General features: G+C 39.2%; 2 protein-coding genes across 18 annotated transcripts in view; one reads left to right on the top strand and one right to left on the bottom strand.

Annotated features, from left to right (window-relative positions):
- Positions 1-2,537, top strand: part of RAB14 (RAB14, member RAS oncogene family) — a 34,438-nt gene extending 31,901 nt beyond the window's left edge. For all 6 annotated transcript variants that reach the window (XM_073314974.2, XM_073314973.2, XM_073314972.1 and 3 more), the window contains one exon: positions 345-2,537. In XM_073314974.2, coding sequence (XP_073171075.1) covers positions 345-522 — 178 coding nt within the window. In that variant the 3' untranslated portion in view covers positions 523-2,537. The remainder of the gene's footprint in view (positions 1-344) is intronic.
- A 3,439-nt stretch (positions 2,538-5,976) lies between these two features.
- The window catches only part of CNTRL (centriolin), a 58,922-nt gene continuing 40,115 nt past the window's right edge, over positions 5,977-24,783 (bottom strand). For 9 of the 12 annotated variants that reach the window (XM_073314955.2, XM_073314949.2, XM_073314952.2 and 6 more), the window contains 13 exons: positions 22,402-22,566; positions 21,241-21,400; positions 18,772-18,887; positions 18,194-18,411; positions 17,638-17,795; positions 17,295-17,368; positions 16,541-16,729; positions 13,560-13,785; positions 12,535-12,740; positions 12,049-12,189; positions 10,456-10,731; positions 9,931-9,993; positions 8,922-9,305 (listed from right to left, as the gene is read on the bottom strand). In XM_073314955.2, coding sequence (XP_073171056.1) covers positions 8,937-9,305; positions 9,931-9,993; positions 10,456-10,731; positions 12,049-12,189; positions 12,535-12,740; positions 13,560-13,785; positions 16,541-16,729; positions 17,295-17,368; positions 17,638-17,795; positions 18,194-18,411; positions 18,772-18,887; positions 21,241-21,400; positions 22,402-22,566 — 2,361 coding nt within the window. In that variant the 3' untranslated portion in view covers positions 8,922-8,936. Of the gene's footprint in view, positions 6,723-7,638; positions 7,732-8,921; positions 9,306-9,930; positions 9,994-10,455; positions 10,732-12,048; positions 12,190-12,534; positions 12,741-13,559; positions 13,786-16,540; positions 16,730-17,294; positions 17,369-17,637; positions 17,796-18,193; positions 18,412-18,771; positions 18,888-18,982; positions 19,087-21,240; positions 21,401-22,401; positions 22,567-24,783 lie in introns of those variants that run through there. The other 3 variants (XM_073314954.2, XM_073314961.2, XM_073314960.2) reach the window with 2 other exon arrangements.

Genomic DNA, 24,783 nt, shown 5'->3' with positions numbered 1-24,783 from the left:
GGTGAACTGACAGATTTGATTCTTTCCCCCTAAAGCTGGAGATAGCATCTGAAAACTGTCCCCATTGCCTGGTAATCTGTAAAAGACTTCATTAGACAGTTTACTTTTTCAGAATCTTCTGAGGGGATAGCTGCTTTAGGTTGGGAACATTGGACTGTACCCAGCTTTTTCTGTCATCTTAGCTGTTCTTACAGAACATAAAATCAATGCATAATTGTTACTATTAGAAAATCTCAGCTAGTGACTGAAAGAGGTGGATGGTAGGCCAAGCACATTCATGACTTCTCCTTCAATCTAGAATGTAATGTAGTGCACAACTCGAATTAATTTTGCTTCTTTTTAAGAGGAGAGAATGTTGAAGATGCATTCCTGGAGGCTGCCAAGAAAATCTATCAGAATATCCAAGATGGAAGCCTGGATCTGAATGCTGCAGAGTCAGGTGTACAACACAAACCTTCAGCTCCGCAGGGGGGTCGACTAACCAGTGAACCCCAGCCTCAGAGAGAAGGCTGTGGTTGCTAGTGACCTCTATTCCATGGCTCCATTTTTGACCTTTCACCTCTGTTGGAAGCAGTACTTTTGACTGCTTCACTGTCTTCTGTACATCTTACTGGGTTTAATTAAACTCCGAGACAACAGTTTAACACAATACTAAACTGCTAAACAACTTTAGATGTAATCAGGTTATCAAAGGCAAGTAGAGTAATAACCTCTCCTGCATGGTAAATCTAGAAGTTTTTTTCCAGTTGTCTGTGTGATAGTGTCACCAATACATGATTTAAATTGAGCACTGATGCTGGACTCATGATTTTACACTTTTGCAGGGCCTTTTCTTGTACGGTTTAATTTTATGGTTCTTCAGCCTTCCTTCCCCATCTGTAACTGTTCTAAATCTGTCCATAGTAACTGATGTTTATTTGCTGTGAAATGACTTGATGGTAGAAAAGGGGCTCTATAACAATGTGCTTTTGTTGGAGGAATTCCCTGTGGCGGGTGTGTGTTGGTGGGCTAGCTTGTTGCAGGAGTATACAACTTACTTCTGTCTTAGCCTAGCACAGGGAAAACAGTCCACTCTTTCTTCTTGTGCTCAGTAGCTTTACATCATTTTTTGCCATTTTATCCTTTACATTTGTTAACAGAGCGTAAATATGTATAAAATTTGAAGGAACTGAGCTAACAGTTAAATACATTCTGTGTATATGATTTTAATGAAGAAAATAAATTGATTACTGGCATTAGAACAGTATATAAGAAAATATCAGTTTGTACAGTATGATCTATATGTGACCACACTTTTCCCCATTTAGTCAAAGATAGATGTAACTGCAGTTCACTAACATAAGCTTAACTCCTTGGTGTCAACAGTGGGCGTTGTGCTTGGGAACTCTACTCCCGATGCAACAATATTAACACTAGTGGAATATCTGTCTTTGTTCCATCTTTGCACTGTGGTATATCTAGGCCTCTTTATTAACCCTGTTTGTGTGCAATCAACAGTGTGCTAACCTGCTTCTCTCTTTCTGTAAGCATTTTGCATTGGGCTTAATTTCCTGCCTTGCATTGTATAGAATGGTTCTATTACACATTTTATGCTTTTATACCTTTTTGGGAGTGGTCAGATTCTGAACTGGACAGTCAGAACTCTCTAGGGATTTTTAACTACTTTTGCATTTTTATTTACACTACAGTGAAACTTTTTTTTAAACAATTAGGGTCCCCTCTTACTAAAAGCATTTAGAACACTGCCTTCATAAAATTACACATGTTGAAAATGGGAGAGTTCAAATCGTATCCGGGCATATGCAGACTTTGTTAAAGTACATGTGGTATTTTCTATTTGGTTAGACCAGTGTATTTAAATCTCTATACACAGTACCATGCTTCACATGAAATCGAATTTTCATTTCTGAAACTTCAAATTTGATTTAGAGGTGGCGGGGGAAAGAATAAGTGGCTAAGAAAGAGAGAACATGCTTTTGTTATACCTACCATTCATTCATTGACACCAGTCAAACTGCAGTATTTAAAATACAAAGTAGTCTTAAAATCCCTCTCTACAGACACTAAGAGAAACTATCCAATGTTCAGACTTATAAGCAAAGAGTGGTACCGGAGTATTGTACAGTCAATGTTAAATAAAAGCCAAAACTGAAATGTGCAGACAATAGGATTTGGGTAACTTGTGCACTGTCCCTTGTTTTTTGTCTGGTTGGTCTTTTTTAAACCTAAGATTATTAAAGTAGATTGGTATAATGTTAAAAATTTATGGCTGATGCATTTTGCTAAAACAAAGTTGCACCGCATAGGGGTTGCCCAGGGACCATGACCTGCTGATGAAACAAAATTTGGGTGAAGTAAACAGCATTCTAATGACTACAGCTAGTTGAGGTGCAATGCCCTTATTCTCAAAGTAACTTACAGTAGGTCTCATTGTTTCTGTGACAGAAAGGACTTGTTTGGACTGCTGTACTCTTCATTTGGTGTAACAATGCTATTAATCTAAATATTTGTAAATAAAGTACCTGTATCTAGATAAATTATAGTGGGTTGCCTTATTTGAGACTTTCATGAGTTTGGTTTAGTCATCCCATGGACTTTTAGAATCTAAAATACTCTGCCTATCTGTCTTGCTGCTTCTGACAGGACTTGGTTTATGTAAGTAATGCTTCACTCCATTTCTTGCTTCGCACTCTTATCTCGGTAGCCAGACAAACTGATTACACATGGATCTCCTCTCAGAGAACTTGATTTGTTCAGAATTACCAAAACTTGAATTTCTCAGTACCTATAACTTTGCTAGCAAAGAAGGGCCCTCTGCCTTTAGCTGTTGTGCAATGGTGGGGTATGCCACAGGTTATTGCTGGGCACCAGCTAATTTTCAACTGCTTGGAAGTGCAAGAACTTCTTGAAGCCTTAAACCACTTGCTTGATGGTTCCCTTTAAGTTAAACATGAAGGCAAACAATCTTCCAACCTCTAACTAGATCCAAATACTGGAAGTAGAGAACACTCACCTCTGTAATAAGTTATTGGAGTGACAAAATGTGCTTGAAGGTGAAATGAATCTGGGCAGTAACACTTAACAGCTGCTGATTGTACAGCTGTCTGTGTAAAAAAAAAAAAAAAAAAAAAAAAAAAAAGTCCTAACTCTAGTGCATTGAGTGGGATTTATGTCAACTACATATACTGTCCAGCTGCACTATAAAGCTTGAAAGTAGGTCTCGAACACCTAGTGGATTTAGTCCTGTTGGTGACTTGCTCTGTAAACTAGTTCTAGGTTATGCTCCTAAAACAGTTCCTATAAAAGCGATTGTGTTGGTGGAAAGCTTTCTATATAATGCACGTTTTTTTTTATTAGTTGTTGCTGCTTCCACTTCCCTTGGTGCTTAGTTAGAACAAGGTATGTCTTATCCATGTGTGCACTCCTCCAGTTGTTACTGGAATCTCCCACAACTCTTAAAGCTCTGGTAAGAGTTCTAAAGTGTCCCTCTGCCTTCAAAAACATCATTGTATGGCCAAACAAGCAGAATTTTGCTGTTATGTATGTACATCTAATCAAATACTTTGTTTTGGAAAGTGATGTAACCTGGGTGAAGATTCTTTAACTACTTAGTGTTAAGGTTGCAGAAAGGGCCTTTGGGTTAATGACCATTCGTTAGCTAGTCAACTGGAAATGGAAGGGTTGACCCCCAAGCCTTTAATTTCACAAAAGCAGTATTAGTCTTCTAAGCAGAGTTCAAATGCAACATGGCTTTCATGAAATGCTTTCAACAGATAAATATTTTGTCTTAATTTTTATGCTTCAAGCCACATTCAGTCTAAAACACTGTGTGTGTGTGTGTGTGTGTGTATATATATATATATGTGCTAGAAATGTTCATCTACCTCGCTTACACAACCTGTACATAAATACATTTGCCAGCACTTGCCTTGCTAAGTGGGACACCTACTGTCTGAGGACTTAAGATTCATAGTGTGGATTTAAAATTGTACAATGACCTGAAAGGAGACTTGGCTGAATTACTTAAGTGGCACTTCCACTTATCACAAGTTTAACAGCCTGGACCATGCAAGTAGGTGAAGATTAACTAGTACACAATGTCTCTAGAATCTTGCTTGGGGAAAGTTAGGTGTACACCTCTATATTCATTTAATATGAGGAAGAGATTCCTAGAAAACTTTGTATATATTGAGTTTATAATCTAAGACAGCTGTAGGGTAGGCCCCTTGCTATTGTACTAGACTTTGTCAGGGTTTCCTCTCCATCTGAATACAGAAATGAGCATTACAAACTCAGGAAACTGAGTTAAGATCAAGATACTTTAATGTTTGGATCCTCTCATTAAATATGTATTTATTATTTCGTATCTCTATAGAGTAGACTTGAGGTTGCCTGGGTGCCTAATTATTTCCATAACATGTTTGGTTTTATTACATCTGAATTTCCTGCCCCTGTAATGCTGGTTTACATAATTAATCTAGGAATCTCCTTGTCATAGAAAAAACTTAAAGGATACTATGTCACTTCTAATCATTGCCTGAGCAATGCAAAGCAGCTGCTGTGTAGTGGTGAATATGACCATTGTGTATGAGTAAATATAAGTTACAAATTAAGCTTCCAGCATCTGAAAGTGCAATCTTCCAGCTGACATAAATATCTCAAAGCTATGAGGTATGAGAACAGGGTTGTGCAGGTATCATGAAGGGATAACAGCGAAGACCTTTCCAGAGAGGTCAAAGATTTGGGTGGGGGGCCTGAAAGAAGGGCTGTTAGAGATCACTCCCAATGTTTCTGTTTTAAAGACTCTCCTAGCAGTGCTATCTCAGTGCACTTCTCAAGACTTCTCTCTTCCCATTAAACTTAACATCTGTCTGGTCTCTCTTCCTACTATTTACAACCAACAGAGCTTGAACATGCAAATTCCCTGTAAAGGAAGGGTTGCGACTGCCTGAGTTACTTAAACTATTGACCCAATCCTATTTAGACTAAACAAGATGCAATTCAATGGCAATTTAATTTCTTCAAATGTAGCCTATATGCAAGATTAAGTTAAACTGTTTGGCATCAAATCATTCAGGACTGACCACAAGTGATGTGTGGTGGTGTGTGTTCTTTTGTTTTTTAAAGAACTCCATGTTAAATCCTAGCTCATCTAATTAGTGAGTACAGAATTGAGAATGCACATTATCAAGTGCTTTTGTTGGCGAGAGAACCCTGAAAGCCAGTTTTAAGTAGAAAACCCAACCGTTAGAGAGAGGTGGTCTCCATACCACCTCTGAATTCACTCGAGGCCTCTCTGACCTGCAGCTACCTGTTGAACACTTGTTGCATGCTTACTGAACTGCATAAATAAAGGTTTGGATTTCAGTCAATTTGGGTGATGTGAATTGGTCAGACAGATTCTGGCACACTTTCTAGATGGGAACAGTGGCAGACATTTTTGAATGTAACTAGAAGTCATGGACTCCATGACTTTTTTGCAGCAGCCGGCGTGGCTGGCTCATGGGCTGCCCAAGCCAGGCAGTCACTGGGCCAGCAGCAGTTTTGGGGTGCCTTCAGCTCCTAGACTGAGGGCCCAGGGTGCTCTGTGCAGTTTCCCTGCCTGCAGGCACTACCCATTGGCTGTGGGCCCTCCCCCTAGGAGCTGCAGGGACATGCCAGCTGCTTCCAGGAAGCTGCATAGGAAGCTTGCCAACTCCATCAACCCACCCTCCCCCCGCTAGGGGTCCTACTGCACACCGCATCTCTCCTGTCCTCCCCCAGCACCAGCAGAGGTCCCAGGCTCTCCCCCAGCCTAGCAGGGGGTCCTGGGCCATGTGCTGCTACCTGCCCCCCCCCACTAGTGGGGGGCCCAGGCCACCCCACTAGCACAGCCTATTTAATGGCCAGTACCCATATTCTGTTTAGATCAGTGTGTACTGCACGGTAGCCTGGGAATTTTAAATAGACCAGAGAGCTGCACAACCAGAGAGATTTTTGTGCTTTTCTTTCTGTATCAAATCTGAGGTGAAAGGAGTTTGGGGCCTGTAGCTCTAGACACTGCCTTAATAGCAACCTCTCACCCTGCTGGTATTTAAGTGTGACAAACATGGCGTTGAGAACTCTTAGTACAGCTCTGATTATGATCTCTATGAAAAGTTAAATACCAAATTCATGGAAAATGGTAATTTTCATGTAATGGTGCACATAACATCTTAGAATCAGTACAAACTTTATTTTGTGTAAGAAATATTCCATTCAAAGTAATGTGCATCAAGGCAGAGGAATAATGGCATTTGTTTGACAGCAGATGAAGGAACTATTACCAGATGTGTGTCAATACCACAGAAGTTCAAATTTGTGGTGGTGTTTCTTTAAATTAAATTTGTTAAAGATTTGAGATAATTGTTGCAACCTTTGTGCCCCAGAATAAAAGTTCCTCTTATATTAACACCAGGCTTTAACATAAATATTGCCATTATCTCTTGCTTAAGTAACTTAAGTTACAGTGCCATACAAAACTTTACAGTACTGTCAGAGGCTTACAGCCAGTATTTACATGGAAAAAATATTCAGGAATGGTAGACCACACTGCCTTGACAGGTGCCTGTATGGTGTGTCTGGTTATCCAGACTTCCAAGCTAATGAGGTAGCACTCTTCAGGTTGTATATTTGGACCAGGCTAGAAAGAGTCATTTCTAGCCATACAGCTGTTAGCGTTGTTAAATGTCAGCATTCTTCTACTACAAAAAAAAAAAATTTGGAGAAAGTTAGTGATTCTGTTAGAACACCAGCAAGCTATTTTGTTCTGGATGCAAGATGATGCTCTCTAAGAGTGAAGAGAGCCAGGGCAGCCATAGGATCACATCCTGCCAGTTTTTTTTTAAAATGCCCTTGTGTAGTGTTGTTCTTGATGTACATATTTCCAGTTTCACTCTATAGAAAAACTGGCTACCTCTTGGCAGATGAAAACTGGCCAGCATGAATTTGCTCCAGTGGAGATATACAAAGAACTCCTTTACAGCAGTCTATTAGAGACTACTGCATGAAGTGATAGCTCCTACCTGAGTAAGAATGGTTGGCTCAAATCAAAGTACCTCATTAAAATAGCACCATTAATGTTCTGAAGGATCTGCATTCAATATAAGCCAGAATTTGACAGCGTAGAACCTACCACTGAAGTTGTCTTGAAAAACATAGCACACAGGTTTACAGCTAGACCTTAGCCCCTGCCAGATTGAACTGTTGGCAAGCTTAAAGATAAAATGCCCCTGTGCAAAGTACAACCCCCTCTGCTTCCTATAAAAATGTACAACCTGTTAAACTGGAGGGTTAAGGGGTACTCCCACACAGAAGGCAAGAGTATTTTCACCAAACATATGACCCAAAACAATTTTAAATTGGAGATGAATTTAAAACAATGGTGGAGATTTCCTTGGGGAGTCTGTTTTAGGTCCATAAAGCACCTATTATGTGGAACCAAGAAGAGGTAGCATGTCTCGGTATAGTAGAAAGCTCTATTAGCTACCTACTATGTTTCTGAGAAGATGCAGTATGTGCTGTGCCCTACTACACACAAGTCTTCAAGGAGAAGTTCTGCTTAACCTTGTCTGTAGGGATCTATGTGATTTAATGTAACAGCTGGCTCAAATCTCTTACCTCCATGGTTTAGTGGGATTATTTCTTGTGTATGATATTGGTGGAATCGTTGAGAGCGAGATGAAAAGCCTGCTGGCCTCCTGTCAGAGCAACCTAGAAAGAAGAGTAAAATGGTTTGAAAAACGAAGCGTGAAAGCTAATGCACATAATGAGCAATTCAAATTAATCTCCGAAATACTCATTTACTCTGGGATTTAAACTTCAAGGTTATGGTAACCTTCCACCTCCAAAAGGTTGGTTTGTTTTAAATGAAATGTCACTTACTTGTGGAAAAACACTTACACAAAAGAGTCCCATACATACAAATCTGTTTGCTATCGCAGAATTTAGCATGAAGTTTATAAATACATAAAGTTTAAGCTGCCACCCCCCACATCCTCCTTATACTAGTACACTGATTCAGTCAATAGTCAGAAAATAGATCCACATCTCTTGACAGGCAAATTCTTTCCCACAGACTATTCATCTTATGTTGCTATTCTCATTTGTCAGTTTAGAGGGCCATCTTTGCATTAAGGCTAAGAACCAGGAAGTGAGTATATAAAAGGTAGGTAGCCCCTATTTACAGAAGAAATAGATGTAACTTTCGTGATGGGGTACTCTGATGTTGTAGACTTTAGGTACAAGAGAGAAATGGGGGAGATGTAGTTTTTACTACTGATTCAGACAGGACTTAATTTGACCTTGAGTAGATAATGTAAACTGTCTCTTTGCTTCCTCATCTGTAAAAAGGTAAATATCCAGGCTTCCAATTTTACAGGGGGTACAGTTGGTTAAGTCACTGTTTGCCATGTAGCTTTGTATTGCAATAGTACAAACTTCCTGAACTCTGTAAAACTGGTATACACAGTTTAAGCTAATAGTGTCTCTTTATCTAGTAACTTTTTAAAAAAAGTTAAAGCTATTTCAGTTACTATTGCCAACTTGTGGATTTAGAGTCACTTTCCTGTTTTCTACTATACAGGGAAAAACTGATAATGCACAAACTGCACAAATGGGAAAAAACCAGACCCCTTCCTCTCTAGTGTTTTGGCTACAATTATCTTAAGAGTTTACTTGTAACCAATTTAGGTAGGAAATGTTCAGGCAGAAACTTTTAAGATGGTATTCCTTTAAGAGCTCCCCAGTTCCTGTTCTACACAAATTGCTTTTAATATTAAGTCCAAGAAACAGTAAAGTGATTTAAAACTAATTCAGTTTCAGGACCAGCCATTTCAGAGTTGGGATAAATCAAAAGGAGTTAAAGAGTACCTGGAGACTACCATTTTTGTATGCATGTGTTTGTATGCAAAACACTGTCATATTTGTATTAAACTGTCCAGGACAATTCTACAGCAGCATAAGATTATGAAAACAAAGTACATTAGTGCATGTTTGGCTACAGCAGGGTGGCCATCAGAGTTAATAGACCACAATGATTTGGAAATGTGGTACTGCAAAATGCTCTGAAGTGTTACCTGGTTCTGCGTAACATTAAGATCATCATGAAGGGAGGACGTTAGCCTGGATGAGCTCTGAGACAGAAGGAGTGAATCTACAGTGGTGCTGCTAACCAGTTCATCTAGTGCGTCGACTTGCCTCTTCAAGCTGTGCAGGGTGCCCTCCGTTTGCCGTTTCCCTCTAATCAATACTTCCACTTGCTGGGACATGCATTGTCGAAGTTGAGCCTTAATAAAACAGAACTAAATTATTTCCTTATATCCAATTTCTGCTTCAGTTCCAGGTGTTTAATTGAAAGTGAAGGTCAGACTATTTTAAAAAAAACAAATTAACACAATATGATGGAAGCTGTTTTGCCTATCAGTTCTAATAATCTGCCTGTTCTGACCATTCAGAAAAGCAATATTTGTATGGTATCTTCTAACATCATAAAACATTACTTAAAGAGCAGCAGATGTGCGCTAACCAAAGTCTGGTTCCATTTGTGATTGTGGCTAGACTTGTATTAGAGGCTATCACATTGTTAACTTACACAATGCACTGCATTACCAAAGAATTATGACAACATTCACACACAAAAGCCTTTCTGGAAAAGTAGTGTTACGGGAAGCATGTTTAAACAACATGAACTTTGAGCAATAAATTATTAATTTACATTGAAAATATACAGTGCCTTCCTCTCCTTCCTTTTCATCCCAATGGAAAGAGCTACGATGTTGCAAGACATATTGTATGTTTATTTAAAAGGTATAAAATTATGGTTCAAGAACCACAGGAAAAAAGAATTCTTCAACGGCGCCCTGCTACGCAAAATAAATAAATAAATGCGTTATATAGTGTGTGAGATACAACCTTGAGCCGATCTTCATGGTGACGCAGCTTTTCTCTGAGTGCTTCTCCACGCCACTGTTCATCCTTTAGGAAAGAGAATCATATTCAATGGCCAAAATCCAAGGTTTTAAATCGGTTTAAAAAAAAAATAAAAAAAAATCTTTACCCTGCCATATAAACCACAAAAACTTAAATATGTACTGGGACCAATCTTCCATTCCTTTCACATGCACATCTTCCATTAAAATCAGTGGAGTTTGGGGAAGGGTGTGTGTGTAAAAGGAATGAAGGATTGAGTTGATTATTAGTAACCAAAAAGATCTACCAGAAAAATGTAGTTTAGCTCAGCTAAGCAATCCAGTTTTAATAAGAGAGAGGTTACTAGGAGTATCCAGTTATGCATGGGAGATTGAGAATGGTGAAATGAAGTACACAGAATACACAATCAAGTGGCCAATTTAAACAAATAGGGCCAAATTTAATCCTGGTGTAGACAGATGCAGTGTTTTGATTGTATATATAAAGTGTTTTTTTAAGTAATTTTACCATTAAGTGGACTTTGGACAAATCCCTCTTCTCTTCAAATGACAGCGGTCTTTCCTCATTAGTTGAAAATGGAAAGTTCTCTTTTAAGTTTTCTAGTTCACACTCCAGACATTCGTTTGCTTCAAAAACAGCTTCCAGATCATCCAACAGCTCTGGAGGAGATTGGCTTACGTCTTTAAGGCCAGTTCTAATTTCATCTTTCACCTCCAATTTTAGCATCTTCACTGCATCTTTTATCTCCTTTTGTCTCTTTTCCAAATCTTCCTGAGTTTTAATCTAAATAGCAGTAAAAAGACAGATTTATGCTTTAAAGAGGGGTGACAACTCAATGTTGCCATCAAATTATTGTTAAAAGTTAAAGCATCAACCTATGGTCTTTGCATTTACAACCACACTTACTTCTAAAACAAACATTCTAATTGAACAGTTATGCATGGTTGTAGACTGCTCTCATTACTGCTGTTAAAAATGAACAGTAGTAGCTTTCTAAACATTTCAGAATTTGGCCCGCAAGACCAAGCTAAGAAGTTTTATCCTGATGTATGTATGAGGCATCTGTAATTCAAACAGAAATTCTGTCATAGCTGTAAACTAATTTTGAAGGTCCCTTGAGGTCAGACTGGCAATATTAAAACACGAACATTCCATTTCCTATCTTCTCTCAGTCCTCCTGGATTGCTGTATAGGTACTGATAGCATTCCTCTCTCAGGCACTCTCAAGTCAAAATTAGTGGACTAGGATAGTTAAACCACTACAGCAATTTTATTGGCTGAACATTACAGTTTAATCTAAACTAAGAGGGAGACTGCATTTTTGTGGGATTACTGCACACTTCAAATCTGTGAAGTACAAAAAAGACAGTATATCTATGACCTGAAAACTGCAATCATTCTTTAGAAACTGACAAAAAGTTCTATAGAGATTGTGAAAATTATATCTAAAAATAAAAAGTCACATGCATGTATTTAATGGGAATTACTAAAATATGTGAGGTGACTGACAGTTAATGAGGCTTCAGTTTTTCCAGAGTTGTAAAGTAATTTCATGGTTATACTCAAAATATACTCTAAAACCTAGCCATGCATCAGTAATTGAAGCTGGGCATCAAGAGCACACTCCATTTCAGGTATGCTATAAGCATTTCACTGAATAGTTTACTTTCAACAGATGGCTCTATTTAATCTTTAATGTGTTAGAGTTTTTAACCAAACCAGTCAAAAAGTGTGCTTGATAATGTTACTAGTGCTTGCATGACTGAAAGACAGAGATACTAGGATTTACACTGATGTGTACGTAATAAATAAAAGCAGGTTCACAAATTACATCAATTTAATTTCCAAAAACACTGATTATTCTTGAGGGCAATTAGTGCCTAATCCTGTAGTCCATGATTTGCATAAGTAAGGACTGCAGTATTAGGCCCTCAATAGATTGTGTTGTTTGGAAGTTTTAAATGCATTTATTTATGCTAATAACAGAAGTGAACACAGGCAGATTAAAAATGAAAATGAATTTGTTTAGAAAATACATAAATTTCCAGGCAAAAACTTCCCATTGAAAAAATGGAATTATGGTTAGGTACTAGACCATACCTGTGACTTGAGATCCAAGTAATCCTGTTGGATCTCGCCCAGCTCCTTAATCAGGCGTTTTGCTCGTTCATGATTATCGTGTGCCACTCGTTCTACTGATGCCATTTCTTTCTGCAAAAAACTGTTTTCATTCTCTTTTTCCTAAGATATAAATGTGAAAATTGCTGAAACTTTACTTGTTTCCCCTATGGACAAACTCATTTCAGAAAAAACAAACATACATACATACATACATACATGTAAATATAAAACCATTTCTCTGACTTAAAATAGTATTGTTGTGAACAGTCAGTACACTAACTAGGATCAAGTAAGAGAGTGTTTGCAAGGCATCATAGGAACAGCAGAGTGTGGGTGGGTGACTTGTGAGCTGATTGCCTGAATTGTATCCTGTAGGCTCAAAAGGACATACAGGATTTTTCTCTCTAAAGAAAAATGCAAAGTAATTAAAATTGATTTTTTTACAGCAACATAATGAAAACATACATTAAGTGCTCTCTCAAGCTGGGTCCTTTGCGTTTTGATTGCTTCCTTCAGACTTGTGATTTGCTTTTCTGCTTTCTTCCTCTCTAACAGGATCTGATCTTGGAGGTGGTTTAACTCAGCCTTTGAGAGTTCCAGTTCTTTCTGGAGGGATAAAAACTCTTGGTTTTTTTCTTGTAACTGTGTTTCTTTTTCTGAGAGCTGATGTCCTGGAATTAAATTTAAAAAACACTTTAATCAGCAGAAAGTCAATGTATCCACTCACATTGGGTGTATGGCACTCATTGCAAAATCATTGTGTGTGTGTGTGTGTGGGGGGGGAACATGCAACAAAAGCTCTAGAAGCCCTTAAAGTTTCTATACACAAAACCCATAGTTTCTTCAGTTTTCAGGGACCCACAACTTCTCCATACTGCTGTGCTAACTGGTTCTTTTATGGTAGAGAAACGGAGCAAGACTGAAACGGATGATACTAACTTCTGTTTTATCTTAAAAAAATAAAACAACAACAAACCCTCATATTACACACTTGCCAATAAAAAACTGCAAGAGGGCACTGAAATGAAATTCCATTGGTCTTTATGGTTGAAATCGTATTCAGATGGTGATAACTGGAGAATAATCTAAGTCCCTTTACGAGATCATGAAATTCCTTTTTCAATCCTATTTAGTTTTACAGTTCTTCACACTTGTCTTGCTGGTTAACAGAGTAGAGCAGGAATTGCTTTTTCCTTCTGTTATAGTCATGCTGTCAAGATCAAATCCTATGAAAATTACTACCATGCAATTTTTCTCATTTTCATGAACACTGGTCTTCTAAACAAACAGTAAAACAACTGGGTCTAGCGAAATCAATCTGGGAACTCTCCATCCCCAAGTAGGGAAGCTCAATCAATATTTATTAAGAATCTGCTTCAGTGGCCTGCTCCAAACCCTAGCAAAGTCAATAGAAAGACTCCCATTGACTTCAACAGGGTTTGGATCAGCCCTCATATATCATAGTTTTATGAACATAAGTAGTATCTTACTGGTTTTTCTCACTGTTTCTTCCAGTGCTGTATACCAGGTCTCCTCCTTTTCCAGTTTCTCAACCCTTTCTTCTGCCAATCTTACTTTAGCAATTGCCTGCTCAAATTTTCTTTGTTGGTCTGTCAGCTCCTGTTCCAAGAGTTGTTTCTGATCTTTCAATTTAGCTGTATACTCTTCTAATTTTTTTTCTTCACATTCAGTGTCTGCCTTGAGGTGCTGAAGAATCTACAAAGAGAGGATGTCAAGTGTTAACTTTTGTTGAGACAGTTGGGTAGTATCAGCTCAATAATAGTAAATACCATCACCACAGATTATATTAGAAAAATAATACAGGGGGGCAAAGTCAGAACTGATGTCAATTCAATTCCATTGTCTTCACACTAGCAATCAACCTGAGAAACACAGAAAATTATTTTCTTTATGAATATGAGCTAGTGTCTTAGCTTTTCTTTTTCTTGTTCCTAACATTTAAAGGATATTTAGACAAACACATTTCTCCATCCTTTAATCCTGCTTTTAATTATGGTGCAAAAGTAACTTCTAATTATTAAGAAAATGGGTAATCCCCTTTTTTCTATTTTTTTTTATTTTAAAATTTCCCAAGAAATGGTTTGTTTTAGATTTCTCTTTATATAAAATCTTTAACAAGAGTTCAGTTTCTCCCCAAACTGTACTACTGTTCATTAGGCTAGATATTACAAAGCTGGATGTTTGTACATGATACTAATGTTCAGAGTTCTCTTCTACAGATGTTGAATCTCTCAGATGCATCCAGCCACTCCCATTATCAATGTGTGACATAGCACTGCAATAAGCTGTTGACTCATCAGACCAACACTAATAGCATTCTCCCAGATACAAAACTGCTGTCCATGAAACACAACTGTTATAAGTATGATGGTTTATTTCAGTAAGATTGTGGCTCCTACACATGGAAAAAAATAACCACTATGAGAAATTGGTTTTAGTTATCTACTATTATTGTAACACACAGAGGCCCAGATCTTCAAATGCAGCTGATGAGCACACACAACACTGTGGTGTGGGAGAGGCGTGTAAAATATGGCATTGAATAGAACTGATGTCAAAAGAAAAATTCACAATTAAAAAAACCTGATTTTTCAACATGTATCAAATTCCAAGTAGCTTTATAGCCCATCAAAACATGAAAGGGAATCATAGACTTTAAGGTCAGAAGGGACCATTATGATCGTCTAGTCTGACCTCCTGCACAACACAGGCAACGGAATCTCACCCACCAACTCCTGTAACAAACCTCTCATCTATGTCTGAGCTACTGAAGTCCTCAAATCGTGGTTTAAAGACTTCAAGGTGCAGAGAATCTTCCAGCAAGTGACCCATGCCCTAGGCTGCAGAGGAAGGCGAAAACCCCCCAGGGCCTCTGCCAATCTGCCCTGGGGGAAAATTCCTTCCTGACCCCAAATATGGCAATCAGCTAAACCCTGAGCATGTGGGCAAGACTCACCAGCCAGACACCCAGGAAATAATTCTCTGTAGTAACTCAGATCCCAGCCCACCTAACATCCCATCACAGGTCATTGGGCATATCTACCACTAATAGTCGAAGATCAATTAATTGCCAAAATTAGGCTATCCCATCATATCATCTTCTCCATAAACTATAGCTCAGTGGTTTGAGCACTGGCCTACTAAACCCAGGGTTGTGAGTTCAATCCTTGAAGGGGCCATTTAGGGATCTGGGGCAAAAATTGGGGATTGGTCCTGCTTTGAGCAGGGGGTTGGACTAGATGATCTCCTGAGGTCCCTTCCAACCCTGATAGTCTATGATTCTATGAAGCCAGATAGGTCTTTTGCCCCCACTGCTTCCCTTGGAAGGCTGTTCCAGAACTTCACTCCTCTGATGGTTAGAAACCTTTGTCTAATTTCAAGTCTAAACTTCCTGATGGCCAGTTTATATCCTTTTGTTCTTGTATCCACATTGGTACAGAGTTCAAATAATTCTTCTCTCACCGTGGTATTTATCCCTCTGATATATTTATAAATAGCAATCATATCTCCTCTCAGCCTTCTTTTGGTTAGGCTAAACAAGCCAAGCTCTTTGAGTCTCCTTTCATAAGACAGGTTTTCCATTCCTCGGGTCATCATAGTAGCCCTTTTCTGTATCTGTTCCAGTTTGAATTCATCCTTCTTAAACATGGAAGACCAGAACTGCACCCAATATTCCAGATGAGGTCTCACCAGTGCCTTGTATAACGGTACTAATACCTCCTTATCTCTACTGGAAATACCTCGCCTGATGGATCCCAAGACCACATTAGCTTTTTTTTTTTTTCCTTCAATTTCATTAACATTTGTCCTGGTTTATTTTTAAAATTTTTAAATTGATGTTGAAACTCAAAATTCTGATCATGTCTCAATTTATCCCACCTTTATGCTCCCACGATCCTAAATCGACAATATGCTTGCTCAATTCTCTGGTGAAGGTCAGAACAGCTTAAGAGCTGCTTTATGCTAGCTCTCAACAGCTGAGGATAAAAGGGTGCAGAGAAACTTCATCAATGATCCATTTTCTCTTGAGATACCATCTACACCTGCAGCCAGAAGGGTAGGTGTGGGGTGGGTGGAATAGATATCATGTGCCAACTTTCTTCTGCAAAAAGATCTCCTTACACTGGGATGATCTTCCCATGGTTTTAAGAAAGCTTTGTGCTGCATTTCAGCACAAAGTGGTCACACCACAGGGGAGAATCTGGCTCTTTGTTATTAATAATGGATTGCCATTGTTTTGTAGTGTTAAAGTTTCTGTTCCAGAATGTGAAATCTCATGCTCTATTGCTATTTCTCTCCAAATGAAATTAAAAAAAATTAGATAGAAGTATTATATTAAAATTGCAAACTCACACCTATACCCTTTTCGCCAAAATAATTTTAGAAGCACAGAAGCTGTGTCTCCACCAGTCATGCAAAGACAAGAAAGAGATAATCTGAGTCTCATTACCATTTCTTGTTTGGCTAGTTCTAGTTTCCTCTCTTCGATTTCTCTCTGAAGCTGCTGCAGTTGGTTCTCCTTCCTTTTCTGTCTCTCCTGGCAATCCTTATACTTGTTTAAACATTCACTGATGTCTTCTTTTAGGGTTGCCTGCTCTCTAAGCAACTCATCCTGATGCTTTGTGGTATTTTTCAGATCCTGCATTATAGATCAAATACAAAATCAAGTGAATAGTGGCTCAAAATAAATTCTCTAAGGATCCTACACAAAACAATCCTCTCATTGGGCCATATTCTGCCAACCTTATGTTACCTTATTGCTTATGTCCAAACTTAACTATTGAGAATTGCAGGATTGGGAAAATTACTACAGAGTTGCAAGAGGACATATCTTAAACTGTGAAATTTATACTTTGGACATGAACATTGTCACAGATCAACCTTCCTTCCATGTTTTAACACCACCACCACAACATCTTGGATCCTAGTTAAAATGGTATTGTGCTCCAAGTGACTTGAGCTCATTTAGGATTTTTTCCTCTTGATGGAAGTCTAAAATATCTAAACAATCTGTAAGGCCCACACCCTTGAGCTAATATGCACAGATCCAGAAAATGGCTGTACTACAATACATACGTGAAAAAATATGAACCTTGGGGGACAACGAAAAATCATCCTTTGGTTTATGCTTCGGTGTTCGCATTGTTGTAACATAGTTTTTAATTTTTGATTAAGCATATATTTAATCTTTAAGCAAAGCTAACCTGTTCTACCAGCTGAAGTTGTTGCCTGGAGTCACTCAGTTCACCCGTCAGTGTGTCTAGCTCTTCCTTTTTCTCTGCAGAAAACAAAATATGTTTGGTAAAAGAAAAGAAAATAATCTGAATTGACAATCCATGAATTTAAGTGTGTGTGTGTGTGTGTGTGATGCACACACAGAAGGAACTTTCTATAATATTTGAAGAATGAGTCTAATAGAAAACTGTAATTTAACCCATGATACATCACTCAGCATGCTACATTGGATAACTTATGAACATACATTGTGGCTTTAAGTAAAAATATGAAGCTATACATTGTCACTTAAAATTCACAACTTTTCTTTACCTTGGAGATGCTGCTGTATTACTGCAATGTCTCCATTTAGTGATTTTTTGTGTCTGTTTAGTTGGTCAATTTCCTGTTTCAGTTTTCTGACATTTAAGTCCATTTTCTCTACATTAGACAGTGCAGCTTTGCTACTATCTTCAATAGCAGTTAAATTTCTGTAAAATGTGAAGAAAAAACAACACATTCTTGGTCTGTTTAAAATATTTGGCAAGGATTTAAAAAAAAAAAAAAAAGCTATACTACTACAGGCAGTTTTATGGGAAGTAACATCTTCTGTCCCATTTCAAGACTGAACATGTTGCTTTCAAATGGTCTCTTACTACACTGCCGCAGTATCGCAGATGTAGCAAGTGTTCAACTGAAGTTTTAAACACAGGCACAAGCCAAAGTAGGAATGATTAAAAGACACCTCCACAGTAATGGACAGTATAGTCATTTATCCTTTTTTTTTTTTTTTTAAAAGGAACAAATTGTTCATGACAAATGCAAAAAGTAATTCTAGAGAACAAAAGCTTTCCAATCACTGATCTTTGAAAAAGTTTATTTCACCCACTTTTTAGTTTGTGACAATTTTCTCTCCAAACTCTGATAGTTTTCTTCAAGTTGTTGCTTTTCTTTTCTCAAAGATTCAGTGTTGTTTTGCAGAGTGCGCATTTGAGAAGCCAGCATCTCCTTTTCTTGCTGGTCTTTCTCAAGGAGCTGTCTCTGCCACTCCATTTCCCCTCTCTGATGCTGGGACAGTTGCTGGAGATTCTCTAACTCTAGTTTCTCCTATGAAATACGACACAAATACAGTATGTGTGTAACAGATGCAGATATTAAAGAAAATAAAACCAAGCTAACACCACCTTTCTGTACATCTGCACAGGACCTTTTATCCACAAAGTTCCCAGAGTTCATTGCAGCCTGCATATACAGCACTTACTACTCCTTTTACTAAACTATACACAAAGGCAAACAGCCTGTGATTTTACAAGTTATCATGAAATATAAACTGCACACTGGAACTTTCTATTGCATTGTGTCAGATTTAATTGAGATTCTTTGAGAGGAAGAATAGTGCAGTGGTTAGGGCACAAACCTGGGACTTGGGAGACTAGAGTTCAGTTACCTACTCCACCACACACCTACCTTTAGTACTGCAACTTGAGTCTTTTCTAATTCATTAACTTTTTGGCTATGTTGTAGTTTTAGACCTTGTAGTTCATTATTTTCAAGTTGCAACATTTCTAGAATGCGCTTCAGTTCTAATTGAAAGAAATAAAATCAAGTCAGTTATAGGAAAACCAAAATATGATGGTTGCAAAAATGCATTAAAAACAGGATTCACCTAAATGAACTTTGTTGCCAAGAGTGTCCCATTCACTAAAGGATCCACTTTAGAATTTTTAAGAATTCACAGTGTTAATGACTTCTGAAAACATCAATGGGCACACTTCCTCTGCACTGAGTGAAGTAGAGAAAATACAATATTTGACAATGTAATGAAAGACTGTATTACAATGTATATGCACAAGAGTTTTCTAATTTTTGAGTGCTTAATTTTGCAATTAGTGTTCTTTAAATGGAGATTTTTATATGTAATTTCAAATATATTGTACCACATCCTCATTGTAACAGTGGCTGGCCCTTTAAGGCGAGTCAGGGCCTAGTCTACTTATGCTGGAATTCATTATGGAGAACGAGCCCATCTTGGTCTACCTGGCTGACTGCCAGCTAGCTGACTAATGAGCACCCAAGCCTGATAAAAGGCTATCAAAGTCAGTTGAATAAGGGTCTCCAAAGGAGAGGAGGTTTTAGAGATGCTAGTGGGATGATGATGTATGATGATGACTTCCTTCTTAATCTCTCCAAGCTGCCAGGTGAAAGGAGTGAGTAAAAAGAGAATACCTGCGGAAAAGCTGGCTGAGGGCTACAACTGGTCTGAAGTATAACCCAGCTTCAGGAGAGCTGAGGACTCCTGATTTAAGGAGAGAAGCCCCAATCCGCAAAAGGTACTTAAGCTCCTAAATACACATTTAGGTTCTGCTGTGAACCAAAAAACACTCCTGCAAACTCTGTAGGTGCCTAAACTGACTTGGCATGTAAGTTTTTGGAGTAGAAGTGCCCTTAGAGCCTATATTTGTGCCTCAGGCTGGTGTCTGGATGTCTGTCTCCCACCTAGGCTGCACAGTGGCTTACAAACTGGAGAAGATAGGTGGATGAACCTTGTGTGCAGGGTCTGATCCAGCAGGTGTACTCATAGAATAGTCAAAGGGCCAGACAGTGGGAGGGGGAGGGAATAAGTCTGTAGCCTGGTGGTTAGGGAGATGGGAGACCCAGGGTTCAAGTCTCCCTGCTCCAGTCATTCTTTCATTATTTATCCACAGTGGCACAGTTTCAACAGGAGACACTGAAGGAGCCCCACATCAAAATATTTCATAGCTGAGTGGTTAGAGCACAGACCTGAGAGGTGGGAGACCCCTGTTCAAATACTTTCTCCCCCTCTGACAGAGAAGGGGGAATTGAACAGGAGTCTCCCATATTCTAATCAAGTGCTCTGACCACAGGGCTAATAGTTATGAACTAGGCACCACCACCACTTCATCTCACTGCCCCTCCTCCATTTTGTGTGGCATGAGGCAGGTACCTAACTCATTCCTGCAAGGAACCACTTAGGTGCCTAAGCTGCCTGAGGTTCCGGTTCAGGGATCATTAAGCAGAGAAAGGCACCTCTCTGAAGCCCAGACTTAGGCCTTTCTGTGAGAACGGTGAGGCCTATGATACATCCTTCTTGTTGGCATCTTCCATTGGCTAGCTTAAGGCAGCTCCACGCCTAGCATGTTGGTTTTTGTGGATTGTGTTCTAAGGTGCCTATTTCTCCCCAATCACTGTACACTGAGCCTAAGTGCCTTACTCACGCTTTGTGGATCGGTGTGGTTCCTGTGATTTTTCTAGGTGCTGCAACGCTCAGTGCTCTAACGCCTAAGTCCCTTTGTGGATCTGGGCCAGTGAGACTCTTTGAATGATAAGCCAGCTCTGGGAGGAGAGCTGGGGACTCTTGAACTTGGGAGAGAATGCTTGTCATTATTAGCACCAGGGTCAAAAGAAGTGTTGGACTTGAGGAGGGGGTTTTGTGCACTATAAAAAGGAGTTAATGAGACCCTGAACATGGTGAATCTTGGTCTCAGAACCCATGTCTGAGTAAATGATTTCAACTGCCAAGAGGGTGCTGTGGGCTGTGTAAGTGTAGGGCCACAAGGGGAGGAGATGTGCTTGAGGGCAGTGCCCCATCACACACATGTTTAGTGAAAACCCATTCTTAATTGAAGGGGGGAAAAGAAGGACTTTCACTTCTGAAACTTCTAAAGATATTTAACCCATGACAGGTTTTCAATAAAACTTTCATTCAAATTTTGACTTCATTCCAGAAAAGAAATGTAAAGCAGTATGTTTTAAGCAACTTCTTTGACAAGTGTCTGATAATGCTAATAACTTGAAACAGTTTAAAAATCATTAGGAGCTGGCAAAGAAAAAAAGCAGAACTTGAAATGTTCTTAAAAAAAATCTATGTACATGCCAAGCCTGTACAAATAATGTATCATGGCATCAGAGACATACCTGTCTTATGTTTAGTTATTTGCCCTAGTACTCCCTGCAGATTTTCTTCTTCTTTTCCAATGTCCTGCTTTATGAGGGAAAGGTGTGTTCTTTTTTCATTTATCTGGGCGTTCAGCTCTCCTCTCTGAGCATTCAGCTGTTCCAGAAATGACCTTACTTCCTATATCAATATGCCAGGGTTAAAATCATATTTTAAAAAAATCCTTAGCTGTATTGCTAACAAGAGATTAATTCACTTCGAGTTATTTTTTTAAAATCACCATTCTTGCTGTGTTTACTTTTTGCATTTAATTTAGTTTGGATAATAAAAATAGACTAGTCAGTTTCACTTTAGCACGTGTTTTAGCACAATGCTGCAGTGTTTGGGTTGCAAACATGAAAGAACGTTGTCATTGCAGATCTTTTTTGAAGAAATATTTTAACTGAAAACATTTCTATTGCTCTTGAAGTCTGTAAACTTTTGATTTCACAGACCTACATGACTCTAACTATCTCTTAAATAAACTTAAAGAAAAAGCTTTACAATATCAGTCTTGGTGCTGAATTTTAATTTCACAATACCAGGGCAGAACTGACAGCCTGGGCCACTAAGATTTCTTTCTTTCTACCAGAAATGTATACATCTAGTATCACCAATTTTCTTCCAGAAAACAGGATAAAAGACTGATTTGTTTGTTGTTGTGTACGGGATATATTACACAGACTGGCCAGATTAGTTTTTCTTCACCAACCATTTGTCCTAACAGAAATTGTAGCTACATTTATCCAAACCAATGGTTCTCAACCAGTGGCTGTGGGGCACGTGCAGCCCAATCAGCACACAGCTGCAGCCCATGTGATCTCCTCAGGGCCATATTGGTAGTGTATATATTGTGTGGATGCGGCCCACAATGGTAAATAGATTGAGAACCACTGATCCTGACATTTCCGTTTGATAACAAACACACCCACTACCAAAAAGTAACCAAGGGACTGATTCTGTACTTTAACTGATCCAGATCAGGCCTTTATGCATTAGTATTATCAAAACTGCAAATTTTTTTTTTTAGGGGGTGGAGAAATTTTTTGAAAACTTCATGAAATATTTTAACTTTTTTCCTTTCACTGAACTAAACTACACAGATAAACAGTTAAGAACTGTTAAGACGTTTGAAAATTTACTTTTATTTGTCGTCGTTTATCAGTAACTTCAATCTCCCCTTCTTGAAGAGCTTCTTTGAGGTTTGCTTTCTTATGAGCAATGTCGTCTTGAAGCAGGTGCAGCTCTTCTTTTTTTTGACCCAATAATCGGTCCAAGAGCAGCAGCTCTTGCTGGTTAGCGGCTATCTACAGTACAAAAATAAATTAACAATCTTCTGCCTAAACCACTTTCATATCTACATTAAAATATGTCAGGCTGTCAAATTATTGCTAAAGAAGGTGTCTTTCTTGGAAAGTTCAAAATATAATTTTTGTGACAGCACTGAGCAGCACAGCATGGGGAGGAGGTGACCAGTCCTCTGTGGAGAAAGAAGTGGTTTGGGACAATTTAGAAAAGCTGGACAAGCACAAGTCCATGGGGCCGGATGCACTGCATCCGAGAGTGCTAAAGGAGTAGGCGGATGCGATTGCAGAGCCATTGGCCATTATCTTTGAATACTCATGGCGATTGGGAGAGGTCCCGAACGACTGGAAAAAGGCTAATGTAGTGCCCCATCTTTAAAAAAGGGAAGGAGGAGGATCCTGGGAACTACAGGCCAGTCAGTCTCCCCTCAGTCCCTGAAAAAATCATGGATCAGGTCCTCAAGGAATCAATTCTGAAGCACTTAGAGGAGAGGAAAGTGATCAGGAACAGTCAGCATGGATTCCCCAAGGGCAAGTCATGCCTGACTAATCTAATTGCCTTCTAGAACGAGATAACTGGCTCTGTGGATGAGGGGAAAGCAGTGGACTTGTTGTTCCTTGACTTTAGCAAAGCTTTTGACACGGTCTCCCACAGTATTCTTGCCAGCAAGTTAAAGAAGTATGGGCTGGATGAATGGACTATAAGGTGGCTAGAAAGCTTGCTAGACTGTCGGGCTCAACGGGTAGTGATCAATGGCTCCATGTCTAGTTGGCAGCCGGTATCAAGTGGAGTGCCCCAAGGGTTGGTCCTCGGGCCGGTTTTGTTCAATATCTTCATTAATGATCTGGAGGATGGTATGGATTGCACTCTCAGCAAGTTTGCAGATGACACTAAACTGGGAGGAGAGGTAGATACGCTGGAGGGTAGGGATAGGAAACAGAGGGACCTAGACAAATTAGAGGATTGGGCCAAAAGAAATCTGATGAGGTTCAACAAGAACAAGTGCAGAGTCCTGCACTTAGGACGGAAGAATCCCATGCACCACTACAGACTAGGGACCAAATGGCTCGGCAGCAGTTCTGCAGAAAAGGACCTAGGGGTTACAGTGGACGAGAAGCTGGGTATGAGTCAACAGTGTGCCGTTGTTGCCAAGAAGGCCAATGGCATTTTGGGCTGTATAAGTAGGGGCATTGTCAGCAGATCGAGGGACGTGATCGTTCCCCTCTATTTGACATTGGTGAGGCCTCATCTGGAGTACTGTGCCCAGTTTTGGGCCCCACACTACAAGAAGGATGTGGAAAAATTGGAAAACGTCCAGCGGAGGGCAACAAAAATGATTAGGGGACTGGAACACATGACTTATGAGGAGAGGCTGAGGGAACTGGGATTGTTTAGTCTGCGGAAGAGAAGAATGAGGGGGGGGATTTGATAGCTGCTTTCAACTACCTGAAAGGGGGGTTCCAAAGAGAATGGATCTAGACTGTTCTCAGTGGTAGCAGATGACAGAACGAGGAGTAATGGTCTCAAGTTGCAGTGGGGGAGGTTTAGGTTGGATATTAGGAAAAACTTTTTCACTAGGAGGGTGGTGAAACACTGGAATGGGTTACCTAGAGAGGTGGTGGAATCTCCTTCCTTAGAAGTTTTTAAGGTCAGGCTTGACAAAGCCCTGGCTGGGATGATTTAGTTGGGGATTGGTCCTGCTTTGAGCAGGGGGTCGGACTAGATGACCTCCTGCGGTCCCTTCCAACCCTGATATTCTATGATCTAGCAGAACCTGTTGAAGCTCTGATCCTCATTGTGCTAGGCACAGTATAGACACACAGATTAAAAAAAATAAAAAAGTCTCTGACCCAAGAAGCTTACAATCTACAGCCCCAATCCAGCAAATGTTTATGCCCATGAGTAACTTTTATGCATATGTGTTGTCCCATGAAGCTCACCAAGATTACTTATGTGCACAAGTGTTTGTGGGATGGGCCTTAGTTATTACTAGAAGCAACAGGTGGAAGAGAAGGAAGTAGTAATATATTCAAACTATCAAATTAAACTTGATGTCTATACAGCATATTTTCTGCAAAAACTCCATACAGTAATGTGGAAGGCCTACCTACTAAGTATTACAGTAACTTTGTGGATTTTTTGGTACAAAAATGGAACAGCTCTTCAATTTTAATGTATTCAAATTTGAGATTAAAGGAAACTTGGACTATAACATTATT

The sequence above is a fragment of the Lepidochelys kempii genome, chromosome 16, assembly GCF_965140285.1.
Source record: "Lepidochelys kempii isolate rLepKem1 chromosome 16, rLepKem1.hap1, whole genome shotgun sequence".
NCBI lineage: Eukaryota > Metazoa > Chordata > Testudines > Cheloniidae > Lepidochelys > Lepidochelys kempii.
This window is presented reverse-complemented; position numbering and strand designations above follow the sequence as displayed.